At 48.4% G+C, this 8,841-nt stretch overlaps 1 protein-coding gene across 1 annotated transcript; it reads right to left on the bottom strand.

Moving 5' to 3' along the window:
- Positions 1–89: 89 nt before the first annotated feature.
- Positions 90–8,424, bottom strand: LOC119103251 (membrane protein FAM174). Its single transcript, XM_037226692.1, has 3 exons — positions 8,278–8,424; positions 3,608–3,779; positions 90–2,070 (listed from the first exon to the last, which is right to left on the bottom strand). Exons 1-3 carry the CDS (start codon positions 8,366–8,368, stop codon positions 1,947–1,949), a joined length of 387 nt encoding a protein of 128 aa, XP_037082587.1. The 5' UTR covers positions 8,369–8,424; the 3' UTR covers positions 90–1,946.
- Positions 8,425–8,841: the final 417 nt, after the last annotated feature.

Here is an 8,841-nt window from a genome sequence, read left to right as displayed (position 1 = left end):
TGCAATGCTCCACACGATTCTCTTTCTCTGATTCTTCATTTCGTTTTGATGCCATGACGGCTCAGCAGTCGACAATACACCATGCAGAGTTGACATACTAAAATATATTCATGGTTAGGTCACAGTATCATATCACTGATCCGTCGCAACTCCTGTTGAATACAAGGTTCTGTGATTTGTCTATGCGATACAAAAGGCATGCGGAATACCAGGGAATACAACAGGACCCCAACGTATAAAAGCACTTCGAATGGGCTTCACAGAACGCACGCAACGAAACATGGATCTGGGGTGGACGTGGCGCACATTGTAACAGCTTGCACAGCGACGCACAAACAGGAAAAACGAGACACACTGCACTTTGTAGTCTAACATGACGGGTTTCAAAAGAACGATGCAATTTGAGAAAAGCCTAGCCAAAGACAATACCCAAACGGCATGGGTCCGCAATTTCTATATCACATGTCAAGGATTACCCATGATATATCTGATTCAACCAAATCATCTACTCTTTCAAGAGATTTCGCAGTGTCGCGACCCCCTCCGCGGATTTCATGGACGGTCCAGAGCCGTCTCACCAAGTCCTCCACATGACACACCAGGTCAGCGGGACAGCAATGGCCGAGTAGTCAGGTCATTGCTACTCGATGGTGAGGACACACGGTACTAAATGTCCACCATCCAAACCTCCTCCAAGAGCAGGGACGGGTTCGGCAGGTCGGCGGAGGCATGATTATCATGGCTGGCTACTAGATCGACCGCAGTCGTGTTGTTGACCAACGTATGGATGTTCATCCCAAGTCAAACACATCTGATGTAAAACGAGAAGAGCGCTGAGCGATTTGAACGAGACAACTCGCATGCTAACTAAATAATCACTAGGATGCGTGATTATGCTTGGAATGACCGCGCAGCCTGGATCTCACAATGCATCACCTACGCAGGAAATCACGGCGGTACCAACTGTACCATAATTATCGTCACCCAAACATTTTGGCTTGATAACTGTTTATCATTAAGCGTGCTCTTGCTAGGGCATAGTACAGCCGCTCCCCAGACACACCTAATCATTGTCCAACCAACTTGCGTGCGGCATTTGATCACCGTTTCGTGCAGCCAACGTCACGCTAAACGCCGGCATCAAAAGATGCCGAACTAGTTAACAGCGGGAAATATTATGCTTGGAAGGTAACACGCCTTTTTCTATACTTTTGCACGGTTCAGGGCGACAAACCAGATTTTGTTGCTGCGAAACTGATAAACAACAATCCGCATGAGTAAGCCTTGCTAGTCTGCTTCAATACCACACAGCAAGACTCAGCTGCCTGCTTACATGCCCAAACAGTGAGGCAAAAACAATACATGACAACACATTTAATTACGAGGACTTTACACCGTATTTCGATTTCGCTGATGGTCGTACGGGCATTGCAGTAGATGACAGATGTCAGAGACATACCAATCTAGCCAAGGAACACCTGTCGGGACTGGTTTTGATGACTAGACGTAGAAGCTCAAAATCAACCCCCCTTTTCTTCCATTGTCAGCACACCAAGCGTTAAGGACATCACTAACTTGTTGATTTCTAGCAGCCACAGGAGTACAAAATCAGCGTTACTGCCCAACAGATAACACCACATATGCTCTGCTCTGATCAGCTTGAAATAGCTTTGCGGTCACTCTCAACCCACCACTCAGAACGAGAAGCGGGAACGGGGCAAGCTCAGCCGCATGCATCAACAACTCCACCATTTCATACTGACACATGCACCGCCCACAAATGCCTCCGTCAGTGGCTCGACAGGGCCAAAGCCAATCGACACCGACGTAATGCTCCGAACTTCCCCTCCCTCCACCCTCCCCCGCTCGCTAACTCCGGCGGTCGCCGAGCGCGCGGTTCAGCGGCGGGCTGGCTCGGACGCTGTCGCTGCGCCCCAGCGGCGGCACTACCGCCGCGACCCGGCGGCGTCGAACACCGTCTCCTCGTCGTCGTCGTCGCTGTGCAGGGGCGCCGACTCGTCGCGCGTCGACAGTACGTTGTAGCGCGCCGACTTGCGGTTGCGACGCAGCCTGAGCGCAGCACAGGGCGGAGCGGGATCAGATCACGGAGCGGCGACAGCGTAGCGGGATCAGACCACGGTGCGGCGACGGCGGAGCGGGATCAGACCACGGAGCGGCGACGGCGGAGCGGGATCAGATCACGGAGCGGCGACAGCGTAGCGGGATCAGACCACGGTGCGGCGACGGCGGAGCGGGATCAGACCACGGAGCGGCGACGGCGGAGCGGGATCAGAGCACGGAGCGGCGACGGCGGAGCGGGATCAGACCACGGAGCGGCGACGGTGGAGCAGGATCAGAGCACGGAGCGGCGACGGTGGAGCAGGATCAGACCACGGAGCGGCGATGGTGGAGCAGGATCACACCACGGAGCGGCGACGGCAGAGCAGGATCAGACCACGGAGCGGCGACGGTGGAGCAGGATCAGAGCATGGGGCGGCGACGGCGGAGCAGGTCAGAGAGCGGAGCGGCGCCAGCGGAGCAGGTCAGAGCACGGAGCGGCGCCGGTGGAGCGGGATCGGAGCACGGAGCAGCAACGGCGGGGCGGGACCGGAGCACGGAGAGGCGCCGGTGGAGCGGGGTGGCACGTTGCGACCCTCAGGTGGCCACAGCACCAGGTGCTCGTGAGACTTTTGTATGAGTGTCGAGCCGGAGCACACACAGCAGTGACAGGTTTGTTGAGAATGTCACCGAATCCATGATCACTTGTTACTTGTTACTTACGCAAAGCCGAGTTCCATGGGCAATACACATTCGAAGTTAAGTCGATGACTCTCATGATAAAAATGTGTGGCTATGATTAGTTCATACGTTTCGGGACGTCATACCTTATCTGGGTAAGGACAACGGCAATAAAACCCAACAGATAATCAAGTGCTTCGAAGCCGCACACAGGACAATTTCAGAATACAATGAACAGAACCATCCTACACTCAACACCCATAACTGACCACAAGCTTCAAGCAGAAAGCTGGACAAATAGTTCCCCTTATTGTGTTCCTCACCAATACTAGCATGATGGACTCATGTAAGAATCCGTACAAAGCAGCCCCGAAATAAAAGCTCGCAGACCGCGAAAGTTGAAAGCACTTATAAACACCTCGCGCCTCGCACGCGCATGACCGTCTTCGATTTGATAGAGTTAGAGCACTCCAGGTGTGACGACACCGAACGCACACCAGTGGAGGTTCGCCATGACCTGTAACATGTGCAGCCCCACACACGCCGCCTGCACCAAGTCATGCTGATGTGTTGCCAGATGTTGCATCCAATGTGTGATTAGGTTACATAAATGCCGTAAATAAACAGGGCTACGGTTTTTTTTTTGTCAACGCGCTGCTGTATATATAACGGGCCGTTGCAAAAATATTAGCCAGTAGAGAGCTATGGCTTGGCTGACCTAAACACCTAAAACGGAAACCGGCCACACTGAATGTGATACAATAGTGATAAAACCAGCCTGATAACGATAACGGCAGACCCACGATATGTGCCCTATCGTTCACGACACACTGTCTTGCCCGTAGCAGCAGCATCCAACCATCCTCACCTGCACGCTCTGAAAGTGATGTACACGACAACCATGATGCAGAGGAAGCCGAAGACGATTGAGCCCCGCAGCAGTGCCCCCGGGCTAATGTGGTTAAACGTGCCATTCAGCTGGGTGGCATTCACGAAGGGCGCCTGTGGCATGATGCTGCTGCTGCTGTTGTCCCCAGTGGCTGCAACAGCGACATGTTAGCAGGCGAATGAAACACACACACACACGCACGCACGCACGCACGCACGCACGCACGCACGCACGCACACACACACACACGCACACGCACACGCACACGCACACGCACACGCACACGCACACAGTGCTGTGGTCATGTGTTTCAACAAGTTATCATAATGGCTGCGGGCTTTACGTTGGGCGTGCAAGTAAAATGGAGTCCTCGCGTATTTTTTCTAGTTTGACATTTAAAAAACCCAATAAACACATTTTTCGTTTAACATGCTCCTTCCCGATCATGAGGGGCTGCGGCCAAACATCCGCAGTCCATCTCCGGCTTGTTCAAAACTTCCTCAACATCTGAGTAATGACTAAATTCGCCTCAGAGTAGTGCCGTCATATGTAGGGTTTATTCAAAATAGTTAATATATATATATATATATATATATATATATATATATATATAATATATATATAATATATTAAATAGGATATATATATATATATATATAATATATATATATAATATATTAAATAGGATATATATATATATATATATATATATATATATATATATATATATATGTATATATATGCATATATACAAGGCCTATTTTTATAAACAAATTATGGTTAGAGCAGCAGTCCCTATCGTTTATGCCGATGCGTCAACGTTTCGATACTGACGAGTATGGCATTACATTACATTCTCACACAATGGAACAAGGCGACATTTGACAAACATCGGACCGCTTTTTAGCTAGCGATGCTTGTTGAATGTAGCCTTTTACTTATTCTTGAGATATTATGTACATTTTTGTTGAACACATACATATCTATTATATATCATATTATATATTTTTCCACTGCACCCATTTTCGGGTGCGGTACGTCAAAAACTGCACCCGAAAATGGTACGTACCGGTGACTATAGGAGAGGTAAAACCGCTTTCGAGGGCAGCAAAGTAATGGCTATATTTGTACAATACGAGAATGCTGTCAGTCAGATTGAGTGCTATCAAAACCACCGTTATCTTTATTTTTAACGCGCACGGAGATAGAGAGGCAAAATCCGTCCCACATTTTCGTTTTTAAATAGGATATGAATTACATGTGCCTGCAAAGGACTTTTGGTGGATCTTCCAACGAAAGAAAAAGACGCCAATAAACCAAAGATAAAGTAAATTGTTCGGCGACTGCTTTCCTGTCATCCCGGCAAAGTTGGAACGAAGGTTTACCGCGATCACTGACCAGGCGGCCGCCTCAGTGAACCAGTCGACGAACCAGCGCTCGTGACCCGGCGCTGGTCCGCCACTGTCCAAGCGAACCAGCGCTCGTGACCCGGCGCTGGTCCGCCACTGTCCAGTGGAAATATGCGCTGCCCGAACAGTGTCTATATATGCTGCCGTCCATACAAAAACGGTTGGCTAATGAGTGCCCCCTCGCTCCAGCCCTCGCACCTACGGCCTCACCACAACACGGAGTATCTGTTCGCCGAGCCATGGAGCCACCGTTCACGGAAGGACACGACTTGGAGGTGAAACAGATCCCCGACCGGGAGCATTCCACACGTCTGTGAACTCAGAAGTGTGATTGGGCATCCAGCAAAGTTCGCCCTCCATTAAGAAGAGCTGTGCCAGGAAATCAGCGACTTCGATAGGCCCACTTTATCCTACATCTTATGGCAAACATCAGTACTCCGTTTGACCTTGCTTGACCTCGTCTGTCAGCAATTACGCCATGGATATGCCGTAATGTTCAAGCTTCACTCGTTGCGCCATCAACTGTTTATTGTTGGACCCACGCAAAAGTGCCGATGACCTCAGTATTCAATATCCATTTGTTAATGCTGACTGACATGAATTTTCGATAGCTAACCTTGCTCAACTATATACTTTTTTGTTCTATAGGCTACAGTGATCACGCATTCAAGAAATCATTCAGACACTGTTCTCAGCAGGTTTTGCGGTTCTAGCTTTACCGAGAGCAATTTAGAGCGGGGGGAAAACTTCGTTCTCTCTTCTAGCGTATGCATCATTCTGACGGGCTGTTCTAGGCGCGTATTAAGCACCGCGAGCACGTGACAACTATAAGAGACCACCATCAGCGCATGCCACATTCTGACAGGCATTCCAGGGCGCATGTAGCGCACCAAAAGCACGTGACCACTCCAGAGACTACCATTAGCGCCTGAAGTTACGCATTATGGTCCCGCAGGAGTGTCGACGGTCTACCATAGCTTGACGAACTTCGACTACGTAGAGTATCCAGGCTGTCCAAGCCTAAGTGCATGTTGATTATTGGGTAGGATGGGCTACACCTTTTGCTGGTTGTTTTTAGCTTGGTTCGACACATGCGTACGACATGAAATGCTACGGAATTCGTTATTTTGTCGGGTTTGTGCATACGTGGTACGAATCATGAGGCTGAAGGCTGACATACACTCGTAACAAGCAAGCGCGTCTAAATCCATTTTGCACGCATATTGGCAAATATTGGACTGCGATATACAGGGAGATACTGATTAAACGACGTTATCAAGCGAACGTATGCTATGTCATAAAACTACGTGTTAACACGCACCCGAGTGGCCGCCTAGGCACCCTTCGCTCGGATGGGGTGCGTGTCAATTTGACCCCCCTAACATCTCGGGAACCAAGAAAGCGAGAGGCACGAAAGTTACAGGGTGTGTTGACCTGTACGTGAAAACACTTAGGTCACAGTTTTAAGGTCACGGTCACGAAGTGCCCCCAGAACCTAGCTAAATGTTTCTAAGCAAAGGGTCACGCGATCATTTAAGGTCCGTGACCTTGTTTGATCTTTTGAAGGTGACAGTGACCAAAATCATGCAAGACTGCTCTGAGTTTTGCATTTGGATAAGCCACAAAAATTACGCTAGGTAGTATGTGTCCAAAAACAAAATGTCTAACTGGGTTATTGCAGGCCAATGACCTTTTCTGACCTCTAAGAAGTTCGTGGAAGATGTATAATGCTGTTCCCGCTATCAATAAATTCGAGATGAGCACCACAGAACTTTCTCATACAGCAAGCCATAGAGGAATAAAACAGGTCAGTTTTGACCTTGGTCTGACCTTCACACCTGACCTAAGGTCAACGTAATGCTCTCATTCAACATTTGTATTGCCTAAGGAAGCATCTCAGAGATTCTCAGGCTTAGTTTAACACTCCGTTGTTACATCAGATTGAACGATTCCCTAGAAATGGCCCTCGCTGAAACCATGGCCTTGCTGACCTGCCATAGGTCAGCGACCTTAAAAGATACATCCAAATTTTTATGCCAGTCAATCTGCTATTCAACTGTCTACAGCCATGAAAAATTTGGAAAAACCTTCGGGGGAGGGGTCAATTTGACCCCCCCCCCCAGCCGAGCGCGTGTTAACACGCGCCCGGGTGCCCGGCCAGGTACCCTTCGCTCGGGTGGGTGGGGGGTCAATTTGATTCCCTCAGATCTCGGGAACCGGGAAAGCTAGACACAAAATTTAAAGGGTATCTTGACCCGTACGTGAACTCGCTCAAGCCAAGGTTTGAGGTTCCTAGGTCATGTCCTTCGGGTCAAATGAGGTCAAACAAGGTCAAATTCCAGGTTGGTCTCCAGAGTGTCCCCAGAACGTAGATAACTGTTTCTAAGCAAAAGATCACAAGCTCACCTATGGTCAGTGACCTTGTTGGACCTTTTGAAGGTCATGGTGACCAAAATCATGCAAGACTGCTCTGAGTTTTGCATTTGAATAAGCAACAAAGATTATGCTAGGCAGCATGCTCCTAAAATAAAATGTCGACCTTATGATTTGCGTTCCCTAAGAAAGCATTTCAGAAACGCATGACTTCGTCTAACACTCCCTTGTTGCATTAGATTGAACGATTCCCTAGAAAGGGACTTCGCTGAGAACATGGCCTGACTTCGACCTGCCATAGGTCAGCGACCTTACAAGGTAAATCTAATTTTTTATGTCAAACGATCGCTATTCAATTGCATACAGCTCTGCAAAAATTGGGCGCGGCTACGCCGCGCCGCGCAGAAGCCATTGGGAAAAACTTCGGGGGGGGGGAGTTAATAATTTGACCCCCATCCGAGCGCGTGTTAACAGCGTAACAAACGTTTGCCTACTAGCGTCGTTTAATCAGTACATTCTGGCAAACTGAAGGTCGACCAATGTCAGCATAAAAAGTTTAAAATCATAATGCCAGAAACCAGTAGCTCAGCAGCTTTCGTGCGTGCATCATTTTGTACATTCTACATCGTAGGTAAGTATACTAAAGGCCAAAGCGATCATCGCACGAATCACTATCATGTGCTGTTATCTATTCGTTTTGGTTCAAAGGCTTCCTTAATGCGCAATAATCGTACCAGTATTCCTAAACCCGTGCAATTCGAGCTGATCCTAGCAGACTCCAACAGGCCTCTTCGCAGCCATGTGCCTTCCCATCAGATAAGTACAAAGTAGCATATGTATCAATGAATACTGTGACACTAGTCTTACCTTTATCTATAGCGGCAGTAGGCATATCTGTGGATGACATAAGCACACTTTGGTTTGATAGAATGGTTGCTTGACCAGAGTCCGCCATCATACGCCCTGGTCTGCAAGGAGCAAGAAAATCTAGTCCACTAAGGCAAAAACACCGGCCTGAAATATAAAAAAACAGCATCAATGTGAGGTAACAAATGAAAAATATGGTCGCATGAAAGACACATACATGTGGAAACAGTGTGGGAAAACATACAGTCGTCGGTAAATAGTGAACACAAACTTTTGTATATGGACTCACGGTGGTTTGGTAACAAGTTCGTGCTATTGCAGACATGCATGTGCACTTTATTTCGGTGGTTCTGCGATGCATGTATTGTGTGGACACAGGCATAACTGAAACTTGGTTCAAGCGTTCCATGGGCAACAACGGGCAATAGCTCGTTAATAACCTTACGTAACTACGTGGCTGCACACAGATCACTACCCTCCGGGTTGAACCATGATTATATATGGTTGAGACCAATCTGTGGGTGTAAATACATAGTCTGGTTTATTGTTAAATCAAGCAGGCCG

This window comes from Pollicipes pollicipes, unplaced genomic scaffold, assembly GCF_011947565.3.
Source record: "Pollicipes pollicipes isolate AB1234 unplaced genomic scaffold, Ppol_2.1 Scaffold_5724;HRSCAF=6776_pilon_pilon_pilon, whole genome shotgun sequence".
Classification (NCBI taxonomy): domain Eukaryota; kingdom Metazoa; phylum Arthropoda; class Thecostraca; order Pollicipedomorpha; family Pollicipedidae; genus Pollicipes; species Pollicipes pollicipes.
This window is presented reverse-complemented; position numbering and strand designations above follow the sequence as displayed.